The sequence below is a fragment of the Dipteris shenzhenensis genome, chromosome 27 (genome assembly GCF_047967505.1).
Source record: "Dipteris shenzhenensis isolate YYH24624 ecotype China chromosome 27, Dip_SZ_1.0, whole genome shotgun sequence".
In the NCBI taxonomy this organism is placed as follows: Eukaryota; Viridiplantae; Streptophyta; class Polypodiopsida; order Gleicheniales; family Dipteridaceae; genus Dipteris; species Dipteris shenzhenensis.
Genome location: NC_141622.1, coordinates 5,351,740 through 5,374,868, shown reverse-complemented (window position 1 = coordinate 5,374,868; position 23,129 = coordinate 5,351,740). Strand labels below are relative to the sequence as shown.

Below are 23,129 nucleotides of genomic sequence, written 5' to 3'. Positions count from 1 at the left end.
GATGGTGGATGGACTTTCACCAATTACAAGCAAGGATGATGTTTGTAGGGCTTGTCTAGAAGGCAAGCAGCACAGGGATAAGTTCCCACAACAGGCCTCGTTTCGGGCTAGCAAACCACTTGAGTTGGTTCATGCCGACATTTGTGGCCAATGTCTACAGCATCGTGGGCAGGATCCAGGTACTCACTTCTCTTTGTGGATGATTTCAGTAGAATGACTTGGGTATATTGTTTGGCTAAAAAGTCTTAGGCTTTCGAGAAGTTTAAGGACTGGAAGGCCAGAGTTGAAAAGGAGACAGGGGAGGATGTCAAGACGTTCCGCACAGACAGGGGGGGAGAATTCACCTCAAATGAGTTCAACACATTTTGTCGCAAGCATGGGATCAAGCGACAACTCACCACAGCACAAACCATGCAGGCTGTGGGAGCAAAAGTTTCATCAAAATCCATGCCTTCAGTTTGAGCAAAACCTTTGACCACTAACCTTGCTTTATACTTATCCAAGCTACCGTCTGATTTGTATTTAAGTTTGTATACCCGCCTAGTGCCGATGACTTTCCGTCGCGGGGGCCTGGCCACTAAGTCCCAAGTATTGTTCTTCAGGATAGCGTCCATCTCTGCCTGCATGGTAGCCTGCCATTCTGGATTGTCCTTTGCCTTCTCGAAGGTCCTTGGCTCTGTCAAGCTAAGCCACCAACGCAAAATTCATGGATGGGGTCTTTTGAAGACATTGGGTCCCACGCAATCCGAAACTGCTACTCTCAGGTAATTCGGTGACCCGAGACTCTTCCAATGTCCTTAGGTACCATTGGGGCAACCTTTTCTGCTTCTCAGTGGGAGGAGGAACTGGAACTGCTTCTGGAACATCCTACTCTTCCTCAGTATCTTGTGAAACATCAGCTTCTGATTTTGCCACCTCTTGGATGGTCAACCTGGGGCGGGGTGGGTTCAAGGGTTGAACAATTTTCTCCTCCTGAGGTTCAGGTTTCTTTTCCTCGAAGACAACATCTCGACTGATAAGGATCTGCTTCTTTACTGGGTCGAAGAGTCGATAGGCCTTGGATTCTTCGCTATACCCAACAAAGATACATTTTCTGCTCTGGGAATCAAGCTTGGTCCTGTCTTCCTTGTGCACATGCACCCATGCATTAGAACCAAAAATGCAAAGATGAGTGATAGAGGGCTTCTTACCATAAAATGCCTCATATGGAGTCTTGTCCTTGATGGCCTTCATCTTGGTCCTGTTGAGAATGTGTACGGCGGTATTGATAGCTTCACTCCAATAGGCTTTAGAAAGGTTCTTCCCTCAGAGCATAGCAAGCCCTGTCTCTGTGTGGTTCTATGCTTCCTCTCGGCTACCTGGTTTTGCTGAGAACCTAAAGTATTTTTGCCTTTTGGGCTAATTGAGAAGATTGTTATGCATCAAGTTTCCAATGGACCCCAAGCTGAAATGCATTTTGCCTCACAGGCTAGTGCACTGCAAGCACGAAACACCTTGCACGGTTGGGATATATATGATGGTGGTTGTACCTTACATATTCAGCTGTTAGATTTGACAACGATGTTCTATGCTAAATGTCGAGATACAAATGCCATAGAGCAACTTGGAGCTATGATGCTGAGGGGAGTGATGCCAAAGGCTATGCAAGCCTATAACAGTAGACACCCAACATCTGGGGAGAATGTAGTCAGGCCGTTGCTTGTAATGCAGTCCAACCATGTTATGCCACTCCATGGCATGCAGCCAAACCATGCTTTAGAGCCATGGATGATGCCTTTGGATGCAGGACAAAACTATGGTCATTGTCAAGTGATTCGAGCTGCAAATACTAAAGGATGTTGTGGGGAGAAGAGTTCTAATGAAAATAGCAGCTTAAATGGCTATGAACAGCAAGAACCAAACGCTATCATTTCGGAAGCACCCAAGGGTATACCTCCTACTTTGCAATGCACACGCTTGATGGCATAAAGGCTAAATTCATGAATGCTTCATCGGTGATGCTTTAGAGCACGACCCAAGCCGAGGCAGAGAAGCATATGGGCCAGCAAAATCTGCGAGAAGGTCGGAGAGGTTGTGCACATTGCAATGCAGTCGATGGGAGAGCAGCCCATGCTTCCTCCTATGCACCAAAACGATGGGGATGAGTGAAGTCCGCATTCCTTAATGGAACCCTGGAGGAGGAGGTATACATGGAGCAGCCACCAGGCTTTCAAGATCCAGGGTCCCCATTAAGGGTCTGCAGGTTGAAGAAGGCGTTATACGGGCTGAAATAGGCCCCCAGAGCTTGGTACCAAAGGATTGATGTATTCTTTCAGAAGATAGGGCTAAGTTGGAGTCCTTCTGAGGCAATTCTTTACTTGTTCATTGAGAAGGGGTTGCGATTGGTACTCATCCTCTATGTTGATGATCTTATCTTGACAGGTGACCATGTTAAGAAGATTTCTCAGGTCAAGGAGCTACTCATGTCTGAGTTTGAGATGACTGACCTTGGGTTATTACACTACTTCCTTGGGATAGAAGTAAAGCAGGCCAAAGACAGCAGGATCTTCATTTCACAGGCAAAATATTGCAGAGAACTTCTGAAGAGATTTCAGATGGAGGATTGTAGGATAGCAGTAACTCCCATGGAGGTCGGGCTCAACAAGCTAAGTGTTCACGACACATCTCAGCCGATCGATACTCCCTTGTACCGACGATTGGTAGGAAGTTTGCTTTATCTTACCAATACTCGACCTGATATTTGTTATGCAGTTGGGCTCTTATGCCAGTTCTCTGCTTCTCCTAGGAAGAGTCATTAGGATGCAAGTTTACAGGTGCTGAGGTATCTAAAGGGTACTTGCACCTATGGGATCACCTACACTAAAGGCATCGAACTAGGCGGGTTCTGTGACAGTGATTGGGCAGGTGATGCTGACACCAAAAGATCGACAACATGGTATTGTTTCTTACTTGCATCTGGTGCCATCTCTTGGCTGAGTAAGAAGCAACCCACAGTGGCCCTTTCATCTACAGAGGCAGAGTATAGAGCTGCGTGTACAGCAGCTTGTGAGACACTGTGGTTGAGGTGGATTCTGGAGGACATGGATGTGTCTCAAGAGGACGCAACAGTGCTAATGTGCAACAATTAGAGTTGCACAGCCATTGCAAAGAATCCAGTGTACCATGCGCGGACCAAGCACATCGAAGTTCATTACCACTTTGTGCGAGAGCTCATCATTGACGACGTGATCGAGATTATGTACTACTCGACCGCCGATAACTTGTCTGACCTCTTCACGAAGGCACTTCCTCGAGAACAGATGGAGCACCTCATCAAACGCATGGGGATTGGCCCACAGTTGTGACATTGAGGGGGGGTGTTAGAAACTCACTGTGCCCACCTGTGAGCCCCCGATTTGAGGGGACAAGGGGCAGTGAGAGGTAGGAGGGTTGGGAAAGAGAGAGACTCAGGCTGGCATCATAGGCAACCAGCACACGGGCTGGTTGCTGCCTGCAACAGCAGGGAAACAGGGGCCTTAGGCCTCACTTGGAAGCGCCTGCAGCTACGTAGACTGGCTGCACAGGGCACCCTTAAATAGGGGCCTGAAGTTGGCCCAACCAGGGCCACCGACCATGGCCAACCCTAGTCGGTTTTCTAGGGCCATTTGGTCGGCCACCAGACAGGGTACCGACCCTGCTGGTCGGTCAACCCAAGGGACCTGGGCAGTGCCTATAAAAGGCCCACTCCTTCATTGTTTCCAGCATCTCGTGCAAGACTAAAAGCCTCCTTCCAAGGCTGTGCTGTGCACTCAGTTCTGGAGCAGTTTGTGTGAGAGAGAGTCCTTCAGTATTCTCCAGCACTTTGCTGTATTTTGTATTGCTCCCTATGAGCTGTTTTTTTTGCCCACCATCCGGTGGATGAATATACTCTCTCTCTCTCTCTCCGTCTAAGTTATTTCTAAGTGAGTGTTTATTGCATCTGTGATCATCTATCTGAGTTGAGTGTGTGTAAGAGTTGGAGAGATCTTGGGTGGAGGTTTGAGTGATTCATTCCCCTCCTATTCTGTAACAATTTGGAACAAACTTCATTTAGTGGTCTTACCACTCTCTTATTTACACAAACCTTGGGTCGCAAATGGACGACTGAGATTAGATCTCAGCTGACCAGCGACCTTGACGAAGAAGGTACGGTGCATCTCCAAAAAACTACGTACAATCGTGTCGTTCCTACTATCATACATCTTGCATAGTGGATAGCTTTATTCCGAGATAAGCTCCAAGCACAAGATGTCCTTTGAGGAGCTCCCTATGAAGGACCGCCTGAGCCACTTCACCTACACTGCATGTTACTGGCACGTCCTCTCCCCTCCTGTTCCATTCTTCTTCATGCTGCGTTGATTTTTGGTTCCTTATAAGGTTTTGGTTTATGAATGGTACTCGAAGAAATAATTATTGCGCGAATCTTAGCGTTCTGGGTTTGTTCTTTACAGTGAGGAGAACGTTTTCTTAGTATGTAAGCAGCTCTGTCAGGGTGACATTGCAGCACATGATGCCTCGGACCTTTTCGTCGTGTTCATTTCCAATGCTGGAAGACAGGCAACTCTATAGGCCGAGTGCTTGTAGTAGAGTTAATTTTCCGTGAACTCACAAATTCCGTCTCTCGTGACAGTCATAGTCATCGATTTCTGTCTACAAATCTTGTGCTTTTACAATTATTTCATTCAGGTTCTACTAAAAAGAATATTTAGGCAAATACGGTTTGCTCTAGTGATACTATTCTGCTCGTATCAATTACAAACGTCACCCAATGCAAATGTCTCGTTTCGAGTTGCTGGGCCGATAATGTGCTAGCATTTGTCTAATTTATCGCATGTTGGATTGCACTGGATGACATTCAGGTTCCCCTTTGGCGGCAGAAAGCCAGTTCAAGTGAAGATGGCTTCACCATTTGGGACTATCATGTCATTTGCATTCAGGTTCAATCTTGTTGTCTCTCTCTTATCCTTCTGCTATCACCTCTGTGTCTTTGAGTGCTCATCCCCCTGTAGCAGACACCTCTTTACGTTTTTGCATTAGTTCTCAAAGAAAAAGGAAAAATAAAAAGATCCTTCTATTAAGAAGTAAGCACAGAGACAAGATGAAAAGCATCGGCCAGAAAGCCAAAGCAACACGAAGTGGATAACTGAATTAAAAAAGAAAACCTTCCATGTTTGGATGAGGCTTGGACGTACAGCCCAAGGGAGTAGAAAGACTTTAAAAAAACCAGGTCAGGGAGAGTATCACTAAAATTCATGAGATTGTGACAAATGAAATCATAGCTTGTGTGAGAAAATATTGTGCTTGAGAGACACCTTGAAATCCAATTCAGACAACCAGAAGGATGATAAAATGTTGCAAGTAGTTTTGTCTAGTAATAATCTACCAAAGATATTGAAAATTGAGTTGGGACAATTCTGAACCTATAACACCTATCTTTTAGATGTGACAAGCTATCTCTTATACACTTGAGCTCGCGGTATAAATTGGGTACCCTTTACTTAAACCCTTGCAGGGCCACTCTATTGCATCTCCCTATTCGCGTCTGCAACCTATTCTATTAATTAATTTGTTGTTTCATATTCATCTGCAAAATAACCGAGCTCCTAAGCTATCAATTCGCATTTGCGAATTAACCTAAATCTGCGAGTCTCCCTCCCTCCCTCTTCATCTGTGCGCCTCCCTCCCTACCTCTGTGTTTCGTATTAAAAATGGCAGCGGAAGATGCAAACAAACTGAAGCTACAGAACCACACAGAGAACACTAGAGATAACAAGATGTGCCACAAACAGATCTGCTGTAACTCAGCCCATAAACCAGGGCAGCAACTGAAATACAAGGTATCCTGAACAGGATAAGAAACAGGAGCTGCAGGAGGGGCTGAACTGAAGCAGAGGAAAGGGGGCACAAGGAGGCTGCAGAAGGGGCTGAACTGAAGCAGAAGAAAGGGGCACAAGGAGGTTGCAGCCTGAGAGCACGGAAGCTGGAGAAGCCTGAAGCGAAGAGGCAGGGGCCTGGGAGCGAAGAGGTTAGAGGAGCCTGAACCGAGGAGGCAGGAGCCTAGAAAAGAGGAGGCTGAAGGAGCCTGGGCGAAGAGGCAGGAACCTTGGAACGAGGGGAACTGTAGAAGCCTGGAGCGAGGAGGCAGGAGCCCCGAAGAGGAGGGATCTGCTGAGGGAGCGTGGGCAGCCAACAGAACAGCTGAGGGGAGGCTCCGGTGGGGATGGCCAGGAGCAGGCTGAAGACGAGCCTTGAGGAGCTACTGATAGAGATGAGGAAGGGGGGAAGACCCTTTTATAGGGAAAGCCAGGGGGGGTCGGCCAGATGGCCTAGACCGACCAGCCTGGTCGGTCAGCCAACTGGGCCGACGAGCTGGTCGGCCAGGGGTGTTGGCCAGCCTACCCCCTCTGGCCCCCCTGCTGCGTGGGAGCTGGTCAGCCAGCCTACCCTGGAGATGCCAGTCTACCCTGGAGATGCCAAAGGTCGCCAAGAGAGGTTCCTGTAAGGGAGGGAAGGGCGACAAGCTTGTAGATACCATTAGTAGAATGGCCGGTCCAAACCGGCTGTCCGGTAGCACGATCGCGGATGGTAACAGAGGCCGCTTCAAACTCAACCTTCATATTGTTTTGACAAATTTGATGAACCGAAAGGAGATGAAAGCCGAGAGACGGAACATAAAGAACACGAGAAGAGTGTTTACCCCTTTGCCATCAGGAATAATATCAAGAGAGCCCTCTGAATGAACAGGAATAGAATGCTTGTCGCCGATGCAGACACGACCAGAATGAGGGGTGAGATCCTGGAGCAGCGAGGAGGAGGGGGTCATATGCCGAGAGGCCCCACTATCAACGATCCATTCACGAGCATCGGAACTATGGAGAGCCAATGACTCTACTGCAGGAAGGGGTACCGAATTCAAGAGCTCAAGGTGAACAAATGCAGGAGTGGGGGTAAGGGAGGCATCAGCCGCAGCGGCCAGGGGTACGTCAGCTCGTTTGTGTTTGCGGTAGGGACAATTGCGCCAATAATGGCCAGGAGTGCCACAGTGATTGCAATTACCTTTGGGAGCAGGACGGTCACTGGAGGGATCTGAAGAAGATGAGTTAGTGGCAGAGGACGGGGCATTCTTGGATCGAGGTTTGGGACGGTGGGCCACAAGAGCCTCAGAAGAACCATCAGAGGTTTTAATGAACTGTTCCTCCTGATCCATCATCATGGGGACAAGTTCCTCCCAAGTGATGGTGCTGAGGCGGCCAGAGGTAATAAGAGAAGAATAGAATGCTGCATATCGACTGTCAGTAATAACATGAGATAAGAGAGTAATAGCCATATCTTCGGAAGAGATAGCCTTGCCTGCATGGATGATGTCCTGATGCATGCTCTGCATTTTATTGATGTGGTCCCGTATGGAAGGGGAAGTAGCCGGATCGAGGCGACGAAGCTGAACTTCCAAGGAGATACGTTTCATTGGAGTGACGCGAAGATACATGCCATCAAGAAATTCCCAAATAGCACGTGCAGAAGTAAGGTGCTTGATATGATTGAGAACCCCTGGTTGACAAATGAGAAAGATGAACGAGCGTACACGAGCATTCAATTTGTCCCAAATAAGAGAAGCATGTGGCTCCTCCTCAGGTGACAGACGAGGGATCCCGGGATCAACAAACTCAGCAAGATCATAAGATTCCAATACAGACGCCATCTGAATTTTCCAAAGGGAATAGTTGGTCCCATCTAAGTGCCGAGCATCTGGAAATGTAGGAAGAGTGGGAATGCGTACAGGCTTGTCAGACTCTTGAAAGAAACTGGACATAGGGGGAACGCGAAGATCCGGAGTAGAATCCTTTGTTTCATCAGCCATAACTGAAACCAGGGAGTGGACAGCAACCAAGGGCTGAAGAGAACGGGGCTGGTGAACAGATCAAAGTCTAGAACAGGGCTGCCGACAGGCAGCAAAAAAATATATATATATATAGGGGGAAGAAGAGAGCTCTGTAGTCAGCGGGAAAGAGAGTTGCTGACGAGGACAAGCTTCTTCAACTTCATCAATACAGGAGTTCCAAGATCAGAGAGTATTCTGGTGCTCTGATACCATATTAAAAATGGCAGCGGAAGATGCAAACAAACTGAAGCTACAGAACCACACAGAGAACACTAGAGATAACAAGATGTGCCACAAACAGATCTGCTGTAACTCAGCCCATAAACCACGGCAGCAACTGAAATACAAGGTATCCTGAACAGGATAAGAAACAGGAGCTGCAGGAGGGGCTGAACTGAAGCATAGGAAAGGGGGCACAAGGAGGCTGCAGAAGGGGCTGAACTGAAGCAGAAGAAAGGGGCACAAGGAGGCTGCAGCCTGAGAGCACGGAAGCTGGAGAAGCCTAAAGCGAAGAGGCAGGGGCCTGGGAGCGAAGAGGCTAGAGGAGCCTGAACCGAGGAGGCAGGAGCCTAGAAAAGAGGAGGCTGAAGGAGCCTGGGCGAAGAGGCAGGAACCTTGGAACGAGGGGAACTGTAGAAGCCTGGAGCGAGGAGGCAGGAGCCCCGAAGAGGAGGGATCTGCTGAGGGAGCGTGGGCAGCCAACAGAACAGCTGAGGGGAGGCTCCGGTGGGGATGGCCAGGAGCAGGCTGAAGACAAGAGCCTTGAGGAGCTACTGATAGAGATGAGGAAGGGGGGAAGACCCTTTTATAGGGAAAGCCGGGGGGGGGTCGGCCAGATGGCCTAGACCGACCAGCCTGGTCGGTCAGCCAACTGGGCCGACCAGCTGGTCGGCCAGAGCCTGGTCGGCCAGGGGCTGGTCGGCCAGCCTACCCCCTCTGGCCCCCCTGCTGCGTGGGAGCTGGTCGGCCAGCCTACCCTGGAGATGCCAGTCTCAACATTTCGCTGCTCCCTCCCTCGCCTCTCAGCCTCTCCTTCCCTCCACTCCCTCTCCTTCTAGCCTCTCCCTCCCTCCTCCACCTCACTGCCTCCCTCTTCCCTCTCTCCTCCCACTCCTCTCCTTTCCCCTTGCCGCCTGCTCAATGCCTCCTCTCTCCCCCTTCCTCCCCCTTTTCTTCCTCCTTATATATATATATATATATATATGTAGATAGATAGAGAGAGAGAGAGAGAGAGAGAGAGAGAGAGAGAGAGAGAGCGGGAGAGAGAGTGAGTGATTTATAGAGGGGGAGAGCTTTTGGATTCTTCTGCCTCCAGTCGCTTCTGGAGGCTTCTGCAGACTGTACTTGCAAAGCTTAGATTAATCGTAACAATTGGATTTTGTACTTCACAAGCTTAGGTTAATCTGGATTTCCACCGGCTGCCTTCCCAAGTAATTAATTAATAGGGCGTTTTCTGTCGCTGGGGGGCCCTATCAGGCGAGTAGATACCTTCATGTTCCAGCAGAGATGATGATGAGTTTGTTTATGTAGTGACGATGGTACATTGCATGTTCTAGCAGCAGCCCCTGGAATTGCCTTGTGGCAAAGAGCAACATCCTCTTGAGACACGGCCATAACTCCCAATCGAAAAATGACCCATGCTCGTTAAGTGGAGCCGGCAACATGTAGAGGCCATCAATACATTAGCCAACAAAACAGGAAAGGAGCCTAGTGATGCCTTGCCATAGAATGATCTCGTGACAAATTCTTATGAGATATTGCACTCAGCCAATGCTTCCATTGTCTGTAAGCTAGTGCAATATGTACATATTGCACTCAAAGGGCTGATGCTTCCAGTGTCTGTAAGCTAGTATCCAAGGGGAGACTGGCGTTGGATAGCAACCAGGAAAATAAAGAGGGAGTCTGCTCATAGCTACCAAGACTGGCAAGATGGATGGCAGGTGAGGTCAAGAAAACAAAGGCTGGGCTAAGCACTGACCATATCGGTTCATGAACCCCGCTGCATGTGTGTCAAGGGTCAACCTTCATATAATCAGAGTCCCCAACAGGGATCAGTTACAGTCTCAGCAGAACTTGCCCCAAAACATTGACGCCCACTTTTCCCAATGGAAAGGGGACATCTGCTTGACGCGCATGCAAGAAATGACAAGCATAGGGATACAAAGGTGAGATGAGCAACGAGCTGATGTTGAGGAATGGCTCGATCAATTTATTGGGCAAATTGTGATGAACCATGAGTCACACTTGCACATGCTTGAGCCCAGCGTTTGGAATGCCAATTACACAAAGACTGAGCTCATCCACTATTTGAGCTCATGAATTGTTTGTCCTATGTTTAAGGAGGAACATGAGAGAGTCATCATGTATTCGAAGCAATGGATGCAAAAGGCTGGTGAGGAAACACAACACTGGCTAGTTGAACGTCAAGAAAATCTCATGAAAACCAATTTGCGACAAACCACCTAAATGCGGATCAAAGTGTTGGATACTATGCTGCAAGAGTTGTTTCCAAGTAGCTTGTAAAGCATGGCAGTACTGTGCATCTCTCTGGGTGTGGTCAACTCAAGACTTCCCTTTGGTTTGCCAGGCAACGAGGCCACATTTGCATAACTGCCATCCTACCCTGGCTGAAGGTATGCAACCTTGCAGAAAGAAGCCTCAGTAGGCAATGTGCCATATGGTAAGTACAATACTGCGTTGGCTTTCTGCTAAGGACAGATGCATGGAACTTCAATGAAAGAGTTTTCAATGGATACTCTGATTGATTGGATCCAAGTAGTATGCAGGCTGAAATCAAACGAACAAACTAGATTGTGTACAGATGGGCCTCAAGGATTTCAAGTGAAACCCAACATCTCAACCAACTCAGGAGTTGCTTGCAAACTGATCCAGAAATCAACTGCTTACTTGGCCTCCCAAGGGCTGCTGGAAAATCAGAATGGAATCTAGGAAGCTTTCTAGTTGCGCCGCCGACAGCAATCCAACCAGCGCCACTAGCAACTAGCCTCTTCAACAAGGTCGACTAAGCATAAGCAGGGTCGCGGGACAGAGCTCCACATGGATCACAGCTCAAACTCTTTTTCTAGGCCCCTTTACCAGTATCAGTTCTAGTTTGGAGGTCGTTCACCTTCAACTCGGAGCAGCAGCTTTCCTTTTTTAACTTTACTTTTTTAAACCCCACTTCAGGTTGAGCTGAAACCCCTAGCCTAGGGTGGGAGTTAGTCTCAGCTTGGGGTTCTTCAGATACGGCCAACATAGAGTGGCCCAGCCTTTCTTCGAAATCTCCCTCGAAATCCTCCCTCTACCCTAGCGATTCCAGCCAACAAGACTTGATATGCTACAGTGGCAGCTAGGACACCATCTCCATATACACGTAAATTCTATCGAGGAGGTCTGAAGACACCGACCCTTGGTCAAGAGGTCAGAGAGGTAAATATGTAATTGGAAGCTGTGACAGCTAAACTGCAGGTTCTTGAAGGACCTGGTGTCACGAGGACGTGAAATTTTGGGACTTTTGATTTGCGACTCCCGTAATTTGCGCGTGATTGCCTTGAGCCTCTAGGATGTGAGGGTCTGACCATGGGGCGGGACTTGGGGAATTACAATTCCTAGTGGGCCCTTGTAAATAGTGAATATGCGCCCAGTGACTAGGCAATTAATTCCTAGGGCCAAAGTGTGCAACAGGGGGGCCAAAAGAGTGGTGCAATTAAAAAACTGCTTTTAGGGGCCAAAAGAGTGGTGCAATCAAAAAACACTGCTTTTTGGAGCCTAGGGCTTTAAAAGGGGGAGGGAGCCCTTCTTTTGGATGCAGTTGGCCAAATCAGTTACAGAGGAGCCAGATTATCAGTTTCAGGTGTTCCAGAGCTTGCCAGGGAAATTCGTTTTTACCCAGGGGCCAGTTATCCAGGGCCTGTTAGGGAAATTTGTTTTTACCCAGGGGCCAATTTCAGGTGTTCCAGAGCCGGCCAGGGAAATTCGTTTTTACCCAGGGGCCAACTTCAGGTGATCCAGGGCCTGCCAGGGAAATTCGTTTTTACCCAAGGGCCAGTTTCAGGTGTTCCAGAGCCTCCCAGGGACATTCGTTTTTACCTAGGGGCCAGTTCCAGGTGATCCAGGGCCTGCCAGAGCAAATCGCAATTGATCCAGGAGTCTGTTGCAGGTGGCGATTTCTGCCAGGGTGTCTGTTCCAGTTTGCGATTTGCTTTTGGGCTCTTCTAGGCTGTTCTAGGTGCTTGCGATTGGTTCTAGGGCTGTTCCAGAGTTCTAGACCTAACCAAGCTGCTCCGGGTGAACTGCAACTTGCTTTTTTCAGGCTTTCAGGCTTTGCAGGAGATTAAGACCTGATTTTCTGGAGCTTTTCGGGTGTTGTGGCTGGTTTTGGTATCTTTCCAGGCGTGGGTGTTCTATTCTAGGCTGCTTCTGGGCTGTGCCAGTGCGGAATCAGCTTATCTCCGTAGGATCTAGGGTTTTTCAGCTAGGGTGACCTTTCTTCTGTGGATTCCGGGTAGAAGAAGGCTCGTCTTTTCCTGTTTTTGCCGTTTCTCGATTGGTTGCTGGCTAGTTATTGTGTTTGGGTTTCTTTCCTCGCGAAGAAGGGTTGATTTATGCTGTTTGGCAGTGGCCAGGGAGGCTATAGATTGAAGAAACTCACTGGGAAGTGTTTGGTTGTTTGATTGCACCAGAGTTCAGCTGTTGAGGGCTTTGTCTTGCAGTTGTTCAGCCGTGTTTGGCTGGTTGGGCACTTGGATGTGTGATTGCAGGAGTGTTTCAGACAGTGGATGCTATTGGGGTCTGTTGCATACTTTGGTTGGCTGAGGATATAGGATTGTCTAGTATTGGATGTTGTTCACCGTTTGAAGTTGAGCAGGGAATTACAGGGTGGGCTAGACGGGGAGTCTGCGGGCGTTGGTTTGTCTATGGTGCAGACCTTTGTAATCAGCCGCTTGGCTTCAAATGAATGTTAAATAAACACCGCAAGGGGCACCAACATTTGGGGCCAATCGGTGTCCTTGTTTCTAAGTAGGAGCGCTCTAGCTCCCCTGTGATTTGTTCTGTGGTGCATATTTACTTGTCTATTTATTGTGTATGCTGCATTTAAGGCAGGTCTCTTAGTCTGACAATTGGAATCATTTTCTTGTTCAAGAAAGGCAAAATGGAGCATAGTCACCAGAAAATGTTCACTTTTGGGTTTTCTTAAAACATTTCAAAATGCAATGTTTCAGGGTTTCCCTGAAATGGCTGCATTCAAACAGCACTAAAAAAGATAAGCTAGTTTACAAGTATTTACATTTTTTAAAACAAATGCTTATAATTTAAAGCAGTAAAACACCTGCCTTTTCAAGATTTCACTAAAACGTTTCAATGCCTGAAATGTTTTGGCGTTTCGGGAGCTCTGAGACACATTTCCTGGTGACACTAATATGGAGTGGACATTCCTGCTTTGGTTTACCATGGATTCCCCTTTAGATAACGAACTGTTCTACCAGCACTTGATTAATACGATCATTAAGCTACTGCCACTTCCTGGTTCTTTTGCCACAAAAAACCTTCTTTGGCCTGTTGAATCTCAAGCCCTCTTGTCATGGTCAGGTATCAAAGCATAGTCTTAACTTCCTTGCACCCGGAGAGATAATGATGCCTTGTTTCCTTTTTATTTTGTTAAACCTTACCTCTAGTGAACAATTTTCAAGTATGAACTGTTTGGTAGGTATTTTCTCCATCAAGTACGGCCACTCAATATGACCACTTGTTCCATGTTATGCTTTCAAAGATGTAGCTTGCATCTGTGTGTTTCTCCGAAGGTGTTTGCAAGCATTTGTTGAATATGACGACCGACAACATAACCTTCTCTTTGGGCTGGATGGTTGTTTCTACAGACATTTTCTAAGAAGGGTTCAGATGCGGCTGTATGGGATTTGGACACACAACTTCCATTTCCGACACCTTTTTCAGAGTACGTGAAAGAAACTTTTCGACCAAAGGTACATTTACGTCGAGAGTTCCACAGGTGAATTCTCGAATCATTAGTTCACATGCACACTTGCTTACCATATTTGACCCCCGTCATGTACTTAAAGGTACACGTTGAGAAGATAGCTCAGTGATTTTTGCTTGAAATATCAAATTTTGACTCTTGTAATTCAAAATATTTCTGCATCTCCAAGTCCTACTGTAACCGGCCTTCAATAAACTAAAGGGCAGTAATCTTCATCTACTCGATCAAGACAGCAAAGGCAAGTCCCTAGATGGCTTCTTGACACATTGAGGGACAGCAAACAAGATCAACCTCTTGCTGCCCGGACAAGATCAGGGAATAGACAAATGCATCGTCACTTTGTTGAGTTTGCACTCCTTGCCACAGCTTGCAATGAAGAGCCTTTGTGCCATAAAGATGCTTTTGACAGCAAAGAGTGGATGGATGCAATGAGAGCTAAGCTACAATCTATTGCCAAAAATGACACATGGGAATTAGTAGATCTACCTCATGGCAAGCATGCCATTGGTACCCAGTGGGTCTACAAATTAAAAAGGAAATCTGATGGCAGCATAGATCGACACAAAGCCCGTCTTGTTGCAAAAGGGTATTCCCAACAACAAGGCATTGACTTTGAGGAGATCTTTGCTCCCACTTTCAGGATTACTACTATCAGATGTGTCATTGCCATTGCAGCCCATCACCATTGGCAAGTGCCCCCGCTTGACGTCAAGACTGCCTTTCTTCAGGGGGATCTGTAGGAAGAAGTTTATGTGACACAACCTCCTGGCTTTGAGGTTGTTGGCTCTGAAAACAAGGTATGCCAGCTGAGAAAAGCGCTTTATGGTTTGAAGCACGCACCCAGTGCATGGTATGCTAAAATTCATGCACCTTAACCCACTCTTGATGTCTGTGGGAGTGGATCTGATTTTTTAGTGCTGATTTTATATGTGGATGACATGCTAATCACGGGGCCTGATACTCAGCATATTGCAGCTTTCAAGGCTGATTTGCAGCAAGCTTTTGAAATGTCAGACATGGGACAATTGCACTATTATTTGGGCATTCAGTTTGCTCATGTTGAGGGGGATATCATGATGACACAGTCCAAGTATATTGGACAGCTCCTTAATCGTTTTCAGTTTGAGGATTGCAAGCCAATCTCTACTCCTGCGGACCCTGGCTTCAATTTTTCAGCTCATGATGAGCCCACCATGTGATATCACTTTTTACCAGCACGCTGTTGGATGTCTCATTTACTTGTGCCACACCAGACCTGACTTACAGTATGTAGTATCCCAGCTCAGCAGGTTCATGCACATGCCGAGTTCACAACATTGGTAGGCAGTGAAGAGAGTCTTCAGATATCTCAAAGGCACTCAGGATTTAGCCCTCTTCTATGGTGATCAGGGTTCACTTACCATGCATGCTTACACGGATAGTGACTGGGCAGGTTGTTCCGACACCAGAGTGTCACATACCGGCAACTGTTTTTTGCTTGGCAATTCATGTATCTCTTGGCTTAGTAAGAAGCAACCAACAAGTGCCACATCTAGCAGTGAGGCTAAGTACAGGGCAGCCTTCACTGCTATAGTAGAGTGTGTCTGGCTTCGACATTTACTTGCAGATCTTGGTATCCACGAGACATCCTCCACTATGGTCTGCATTGACAGCCAGAGTGCTTTGGCTATTGCGTGTAATCCAGTGTTTCATGCGTGTACCAAGCACATTGAGGTTCACTATCACTATGTTTGAGAGCATTTGTCAGCAGGAGACAGAGAGTTTTCCTACCTTCCCACAGAGGACAACATAGTAGAGCTATTTACAAAGGCACTTCCTCGTCCCAAGTTTGAAGTCTTTCGATAGGCTTTACACTTGGCTCCCTTTGTTACATGATCTAGCTCCTTGTACATTTAAAGGTGGCTATATCCCTTGGGATGAACATGTGCCACCATGACAAAAAAATACCAGGTATTCTGGGACGTTTTCAAAATACTTCAGCCCATACCATGGAGCGGGGTTTGTTGGCCATCATCTCCTAGTCGTATTGATGTCCTCTGGGCCTTGGTATGTGCCATGTAGCTTTAGTTATTGGCACTTAGGTCACCTAGTACTTTTAGTGTCTTAGGTCACCTAGTACTTTAAGTATCTTATGACACCTAGTACTAGTGGTACCACTAGGACACTGTCCTAGGGCTCTCCTTTATTTTGTACTTTGTACTTTCATTTGTTAGTTGTTGATGTGACGGCTTTCAGCGTTCTGCTCTACGTTTGTACCTCCTTCCGCTTCCTTGAGCCTACAATCGAGAGCCTCATCTTGTGAGGCCTATCGCCTGAGAGTGCAGAAGATAGCCCAGTCCTTCCACAACGAAAAGGAAGAGGAAGGGGGCAAGGGGGCAACCTTGCCAACGAGTGAGAAAGAGAAAAGGCCTTGCCTATGTACCGCCCAATGATCACCTGACTGTAGTTCCCTGCCTAAAGACCTGAGACCCCTTTGATCCACCTCTCCGAGAAGCCCAATCTCTGCATGGTGCCCTTCAAGAAGGTCCGTTCCACTCTATCATACGCCTTCTCGAAATCCAAGAGAAGGATAGCAAGAGGTTGCGACTCCTCCTTGGCCCAATTCACTGCCTCTCAAAAGGTGAAGATATTATCTAGGATGCTGCGTTCCTAAATAAAACCATTCTACGTTCATGGCGGGTGGGGCCTTAAGTGCAAGATCTTGTCAGCGGTATCTAGTAAAGTGCTTGGTCTCCATTGACGGATGTCCGATCTATCCCCTGTTAGAATTATAGATATAATTCAGCAGTGACCAATGTAATTTAATAAGCTAGTTAGGGGCACTTTTCCCTCTTTAAAAGGTTTTTTCCCCTAACCGCAGTTAGTTCACTAACTATGGTTAGTGACTACTAAGGTTTTGTCACTAGGACAAAACCTTATCTCTTACTTTTTGAGTTGTACTCTTTACACTCTTCTATTGCAACTCAGCTCTCAAGCTTTCAGCTCTCCAGCTCTCACTCTCTTGCTCTCTCTCTCTCTCTCTCTCTCCCCATTCTCTCACATTTGGTATCAGAGCAATTGATCCAGCTCCCTGCTTCTTCCCTGTTCAGCTCCAGCCTACAACCCACGCTCCTGCTGCTACAGCTCGCCCGTACAGTCCGTACGACTATACGGAATCCGTACTTGGTATGTGCACGTCCGTACCCTGTCGTACCGTACTTGCCGTATTGCTCCTGCTGCATCCGTACCTTTCGTACCTGCAGTTTCGAAGTGCATCCATACCTTCCGTACCTGCAAACTCGAAGTACCGTGCGACTGTACGGATGTACAGCTCATCGTCGTACAGTCTCATACGGTTCAATGCCGTCCGTACCGCCGTACAGATCTGCGTCGTACAGATCTGCAACACGTGTGGCGCTGTCGTTCGTACTCTGTACAGTCATCCGTACTCCGTATTGTCATTCGTACTCCGTACTCTGTATCTTCGTACTCCGTACTTCCGTACTGGTCCTGCTTCCGTACAGAAAGAAGTTGCATGCAGGAGAGATGAGTATGATCTTTGTGTCCACATGTGACAACGTTGCAGATATTTTCACCAAAGCACTACCACGTGAAAAGTTTGAGGCATTTCGTAGTGCCCTGAACTTATATCCGTTTGGTGATTGATCATCCTTGTACATGACATTGGCACTGCAGGGGGGTGTTAGAATTATAGATATAATTCAGTAGTGACCAATGTAATTTAATAAGCTAGTTAGGGGCACTTTTCCCTCTTTAAGAGGTTTTTCTCCCTAACCGCAGTTAGTTCACTAACTATGGTTAGTGACTACTAAGGTTTTGTCACTAGGATAAAACCCTCTCTCTTACTTTTTGAGTTGTACTCTTCACACTCTTCTATGGCAACTCAGCTCTCAAGCTTTCAGCTCTCTAGCTCTCACTCTCTTGCTCTCTCTCTCTCTCTCCCCATTCTCTCACATCCCCCCCTTCAAGGTTAGGTTTTCTTCAAGCCCTTCTTCCTCAAGTTCTTCTTCCTCTTCTTCTAGTTCCACCTCTTCATCTTCATCTTCTTCTCCTGAGTTGTCGGCACCTAAGTCTAGAAAGAAGAGGACATCCAAGCGAAAACATGCAGCAACTAAGGCAACAAATCCTTGGGAATTCAAAGGTGGGAAGTTTGTAAAATTTGTCACCTTTAATGGCCAGTATGGTCATATCTGAAAAGGTTATGCAGTTTTTAAGGCAATTTGATACTGCTTTTGATATAAAGAGCTTTCACGAGTCTTCAAAACTGCGCATGGTTAGTTTGCATGTGACAGGCACAACTAGTGCATGGTGGAGTGCACAGACCATAGATGGCTTGGCTCGAAAGGATTGGAAGGGCTTTAAGAAAGCCTTTTATAAGCAATTTATGCCTATGCAATTCAAAGACCACATCCTCCTTGGTTGGGAGAGTTTGCATATGGATGCAGGGGATACAATAGATGTCTACAATTAAAAATTCTGGGATGCCTATCTATAGGTTGCTCCTTTTCAAAAGATCTCTAAGAAAACCCAACTCGGGAAGTATAGGGATGGTCACTCACAAAAGATACAAGATGTGGTTAATACCCAGCCTATAAGAGGCATACATGATATAATGCAATTAGCAGCGAGTCTCATGTACATGCAGGACCCTGCCGTCGTGCCATCTTTGCAGGCATGGACTATTGAAAGAAAGCAACCTGATTTTCCCAAGTCTGAAAAGAAAGAGTTCTCCAAGGTTGAGAAGAAAAAGAGATTTCAACCTAAAAGCCGAGGGGCACTCAGATGCCAAGAGCTTACAAGGGAAACTCCCAGTTTACCCCCGAATAGATTGCCATTTTTCACAAAGAGGGGAGGTGTTTCCGATGTGGAAATGAGCGACATGTGGCTGCCGAGTACCCTAAGAGGCCTTCGTATGTGCATTGATTATTGCACATTAAACAAAACTACCATCAAGAATAGATTCCCTATTCCACGCATAGATGATGTGCTGGAATAGCTTTGTGGAGCTTCAGTATTTAGTGGGATAGATCTAAAAAGTGGTCATCATCAAGTGTGCCTACAACCATAGGATGTGTATAAGACCGCATTCTGCACTACCTTTGGTTTATACAAGTATTTGGTGATTGACAAATGCCCCTGCCACCTTTAACAGAATGATGTATGAAATTTCATCCTTATAGGAATTTCACTAGTATCTTCTTCGATACATCATAGTGTTTACTAATCCAAAGAAGAGCACAGGGAACATCTTGCTATTGTTTTTCAAGAGCTGTGTAATCATTAGCTCTATTCCTAGAAGAGATCCATTATCTAGTGCATATTATTTCCAAGAAAGGAATACAGATGGATCCTGCTAAGATACAAGTCATTCAGGAATGGCCGAGTTAAAAACTATGCATGAAGTACGCAACTTCTTGGGCCTCTGTTCCTATTATAGGAGATTTATCATGCACTTTGTAGACATTGCTGCCTCCGTGCATGATTTGACTAAGAAGAATGCAAATTTTAGATGGGGTGAACCACAAAAGACAACATTTAGTACACTCAAAGGGAAGTTGACTACAGAGCCAATTCTTGTAGTCCCTGACTTGTACAAACTCCTTGATCTGGATTGTGATGCTTGCGGAGAATATGTTGGGGCTACACCTCATCATATGGTCATGTAGCGGCTTATGAAAGCCGGAGACTATGAGATGCTGAAAGGCACATGCTAATCTATGAGAAAGAGTTGCTAGCTGTGATACATGCCATAAATACATGAAAGCACTATCTTTGGGGTGCAGATTTTACTGCTACCAGAGTCTAAGATACTTTCTAACACAGACTAAGCTCTTAGAGAAGCACATGAAATGGGAAAATATGATGTCTCTGTATCGTTTTCAGATTGTCCATACACCGGGAGCTCAGAATAGAGTAGTAGATCTCGTCTCGAAGACCCCAGGTCAATAATGTGACCATTGCTTACCATAGGATCTCGAAGAGATTAGGGAGCAATATGTCAGTAACCCATACTTTGGAGAGATAATGCTGCAGCAAATGCAGGAGGGCCAGTAGCTATTCTAACATCAGCCTAGAAATAGGCCAAGGTACCCGGCGTGCCCACTTACTCTCAGAGAAACTCACAATCAACTACATGTGACTAGGCTGGCTCCCAGCGCACTCACGTGAGCAGGCCCTTGCTCCATCCATACATCAAGCCAATCTCAGCCTGAGCGAAATTTGTTCAGCAAGCAGCCCGTACCATGGCCGTGCGTAGCTAGTGAGCAGTCCGTACAAGGTACGCACATGATCTGTTCACAGCCATTTAGCTCTCCATACACGATCTTGCAAGCAGTCCGTATTGAGGCCGTGCTCAGCCTATATGCAATCCGTACGATGGCATAGGTTGTCGGTGCAAGATCCGTACGCTATCCAGTACACCTTCCTGTGCAGAGCCCATACTTTGCCGGTATGATGGTCATACACACCCGTGAGTACTCCGTACACTTGCTTGTGCATAGACCGTACACAGTCCATGTGTATGTCATACAAGATCCTCTCCTTGGCTCACTGTACAGTATCCTTCTCTCAATCCTCTCAGCTCACGTGATCTAAGTCCGGCACCTACCAGCCTTTTTCGCATCTATCATCCGACCAAGAGCTCCTCTGTTGATCCTAGGTGCTTCCAGTAGCCTTCTTGCTAATTCCATCAACATGCATCTAAGGGGCTGTGCATTTGGAAAGTGCCACATGGCATGCATATGTCTTGGGTGCCCTTAGCCCCCTCTTTGGACCACTCCATTGGCCCCAAATAATTAATACGGGTACCCCTAAGCACATTTATGCCTAGGGGTCCTTTGCTCACCTAGCAACCCAAGGCCTTGCCCTATTGTTTTCCAAGGGTCTTGCCCACATGCAAGCCGCATGCAAGGTCAAAAAATCACGCCCTAGTGACATATGCACCAAGGCCTTTGGCCTTAGATCTAACTACTCAGTGCCATCACCCACATTGACAGACTTGACCATATACATAAAAATGCAATCGTTTAGTCTTCACAAGCAGTTGTAGCTTGAATGAAGATATCTTGGACTACCTTTTGATTAGCCTTCTCCTTTAGTGCTAGCCTTCGTCATGGCTGAGTCTGCCCTTCACCTCCAGAGTGCCAACAGAAACTCAGTACGAAGACTTTGTATAAATGGATGCTCGAGTATGTGTGGGTGTGTGGATTTGTATGTGTGAGTGCATATGTTTATACTATGGTCTACACCAGAATTCAATAGAATTACCCACTAATAAAGAGAGAAAGAAGTGACCAGATAACCCTTCAAGCTTCTAGTACCATAACTTTATTAAAAGTAATTTAAGCACGTCTTCATGAGCAGTTGAAGGTTAGGTAAGCAAATGCAAAGACTATTTTTTCCCCAGCCTCCTCCATCATGATTTGTAGCCTTGTGGGTAATGGTTGTAAAATTAAGAACTGTACTTTCTTGTTTTACTTTTACACAATTATGTTCCTCGATTTAATTAATGTACAATAAGATTTTGAAGGTTTTCTTTCGCGTTGCTCTTTTACAACTGACTTTTGGGGGGCCTTTAACATTTATTGTAGTATACTTTTTCTATTTTTGTTCCTTTCAAGCTTAACAGTGACGACTGTCGGAGATTACTTTGTTGCAGGCTATTCAGGGTTGTTGCAGCTCCACTGTTTTTGAAGTATTTTGCATCTGATAGAAGGCATATGAGAACCCCAGAAGGGGATTGGAAGATGCCCCCACCAGCATATAATTGCATTATTGGAGAAGGTAAGCATTTGAATGTACTCTATGTACTGTTTCCTTTATTTTTCCTCTTTCTTTTGTTTTTGGTTGTTTTTTTTTTGTGGGGTGGGAGGACTGTTTGATATTATAGTCATATAGGCAGAGCCTGTGTTTTGTCATGCTGATCTCTGCAGATGGAGCTGTGCATAATCTAGAGGAGTATATCACCATGTTGGATGAGAGCATATCCCTTGATGCGTTTTCGACAAAGAAGAGCTTAGGTCAAAGATTGGGGGTTGTCCTAAGGCAGACACATTTTCAGGATTTCTTCTCTTCAAGTGATGCTTTGGGTAGTCTAACCTAGCTCCTGGTGGCCGAGGGCTCAGTTTTCTCTGTAATTAGATTGGTAAAGAGAACATCTTTTGCTCAAGTCAGGATACTACTCAGTTTATGAGTATAATACCTTTTGATATAGGATTGTTGTTTGGGCATGGCAAGTTAGGGAGGTTGTGAACATTGGTTTTCATTTGATCCTAGGTTTCGTCTTTTTGATAACCCCTTAATAGTGCAAGCCACCTTGATAAGATGATACATGTCCTTTGTCATTCCTAAATTTAAGCCTAAAAGCATTGCTATTAAAAAACAGCTTGGTGGTATGTGTCGGAAAAATTGAACCTACACTTGTATATAGCATAGCATAGCTGATACAACATGTAGATGAACCAAAGTCCTTGTAATCATTAACTGAGAATACATGACATCTAGTGCGGAAGACATGCCAGGATACAACACCTATTGCCTCACTACAACACGTGTACATACAAGAAGATAGAAAGCACTTGCAAATCTAGGAGAGAGAACACCACAAAGGTACACATAAATAGATGTCGAAATAAGAATCGGAGCTTCAAAATTGTACCAAAACCTGCAACCAACTCTGCTGAGGTAATGTACCACCACAAGGATCATATGCTCCACCTTATGTAAAGGATCTTCTCTAAATTGTTGCATGCCTCTGTAGTAAGCTTCAATAGTTGCTCTAGGTTGAGCCCTTTCTTGTTGCACTCATGCACTCTCCAACGGTTTGTCGGTCTACACACTGGAGTGCCCTGGAACTGAAATGTTTAATGCTCCCCACTTGGGCCTTTTATAGGGCACAAGGCCTTGTGTAATAGTAGATTGGCGCTAGGGTTGGGCCAATCTAGATAGGGCAGGTAGGCCCCAATCAACCCTAATCTAGGGTTGTATGATAACCATCTTAGGTGGGTTTGGTGGTCCATGTGGCTCTCTTAATTTTAACAAAGAGACAGTAGCTTCACTACCAATCATCTTGCTTGCTCACATGGCAGCTCACAAACTCGCATGGTGGCTTCATTCCATCTCCGTACCTGTGTCCATAAGACTATCAATGTCATCGTCCAGATGGCACCCTGTACACCCAACATGGTGTCAAGTACCTTTGTTCTCATATGGTGCATGACGGGTGGTAAAAAATAAGGA

The 23,129-nt window shown here is 46.2% G+C and overlaps 1 protein-coding gene across 3 annotated transcripts; it reads left to right on the top strand.

The window, feature by feature from the left end:
• The first annotated feature begins 4,128 nt into the window (after nt 1-4,128).
• LOC147883779 (amino-terminal glutamine amidohydrolase) lies at nt 4,129-22,187 on the top strand. Of its 3 annotated transcripts, none has more exons than XM_087398783.1 (6): nt 4,129-4,331; nt 4,470-4,575; nt 4,878-4,955; nt 13,774-13,850; nt 21,550-21,674; nt 21,824-22,187. In XM_087398783.1, exons 1-6 carry the CDS (start codon nt 4,267-4,269, stop codon nt 21,991-21,993), a joined length of 621 nt encoding a protein of 206 aa, XP_087254909.1. In that variant the 5' UTR covers nt 4,129-4,266; the 3' UTR covers nt 21,994-22,187. The 3 variants fall into 3 exon arrangements, with proteins under 3 accessions (XP_087254909.1, XP_087254910.1, XP_087254908.1); XM_087398784.1 differs by having other exon boundaries at nt 4,470-4,606; nt 13,774-13,904; nt 21,824-22,186; XM_087398782.1 differs by having other exon boundaries at nt 4,131-4,331; nt 13,774-13,904; nt 21,824-22,186.
• Nucleotides 22,188-23,129: the final 942 nt, after the last annotated feature.